General features: G+C 58.7%; 1 protein-coding gene across 1 annotated transcript in view; it reads left to right on the top strand.

Moving 5' to 3' along the window:
• Window positions 1-966, top strand: part of CACNG2 (calcium voltage-gated channel auxiliary subunit gamma 2) — a gene marked incomplete at its 5' end in the record, with an annotated part of 21,192 nt that extends 20,226 nt beyond the window's left edge. The window contains one exon of the mRNA XM_007958770.1: window positions 431-966. Coding sequence (XP_007956961.1) covers window positions 431-966 — 536 coding nt within the window. The remainder of the gene's footprint in view (window positions 1-430) is intronic.
• Window positions 967-1,069: the final 103 nt, after the last annotated feature.

The raw sequence follows: 1,069 nt of genomic DNA, 5'->3' as shown, positions 1-1,069 counted from the left end.
CATAATGACCCCTCCTTGGGTTTCCAGGGCAGTATCACTACGGAAGTAGATCGTCCAACCTTCCTTCTGAGGAGTGGCTGGTGGGTTTGAATCACCACCCTTCTGGTTAGCAGTCAAATGCCTTAGGCACTACGCTACCAGAGCTCCCTCAGTAAACAATAGCTGTTATTATTGCTTGATATGGCTACTATTACTCTTACGTTGTAGAATGCCTCCCTCTTCCCATATCTTCTTCCACAAGCACTTCCCTTTGTGGCGCCCTCTAAACAGAATGATAAAATATTTAAGGTGACACCTGCCCGTGTCACTCTGTAGAAGCCAGACCATTCACCAGGAAGACACTGGCTGCCTGGTGCCCGATGTCCTCCCCAGACACTAACAGGCCTCCTGTCTGCCCCACCGGCCTCTGTGCCCACCCTGTGCCCCGCAGGTCTGAGCAACATCATTGGGATCATAGTGTACATATCTGCCAACGCCGGAGACCCCTCCAAGAGCGACTCCAAAAAGAATAGTTACTCGTACGGCTGGTCCTTCTACTTCGGGGCCCTGTCTTTCATCATCGCCGAGATGGTCGGAGTGCTGGCCGTCCACATGTTCATCGATCGGCACAAACAGCTGCGGGCCACCGCCCGCGCCACGGACTACCTCCAGGCCTCTGCCATCACCCGTATCCCCAGCTACCGCTACCGCTACCAGCGCCGCAGCCGTTCCAGCTCCCGCTCCACCGAGCCCTCACACTCCAGGGACGCCTCCCCCGTGGGCATCAAGGCCTTCAACACCCTGCCGTCCACGGAGATCTCCATGTACACCCTCAGTAGGGACCCCCTGAAGGCCGCCACCACGCCCACCGCCACCTACAACTCCGACAGGGATAACAGCTTCCTTCAAGTTCACAACTGTATCCAGAAGGAGAACAAGGACTCTCTTCACACCAACACAGCCAACCGCCGGACCACCCCCGTATGAAGCCCCCGCCGGGGGTGGCCCTCCGCGCCCGCCAGCGCCTGGAGGTGGCTGGGGCTGAGCCAGGGAGAAGGGGACGTGGCCTGCGGGGAGAGGGGGCCCGGAG

Source organism: Orycteropus afer, unplaced genomic scaffold (assembly GCF_000298275.1).
Source record: "Orycteropus afer afer isolate SDZICR_OR568_19922 unplaced genomic scaffold, OryAfe1.0 scaffold01128, whole genome shotgun sequence".
Taxonomy (NCBI): domain Eukaryota; kingdom Metazoa; phylum Chordata; class Mammalia; order Tubulidentata; family Orycteropodidae; genus Orycteropus; species Orycteropus afer.
Note: the sequence above shows the minus strand (reverse complement) of the source record. Positions and strands in the feature narration are given on the sequence as shown.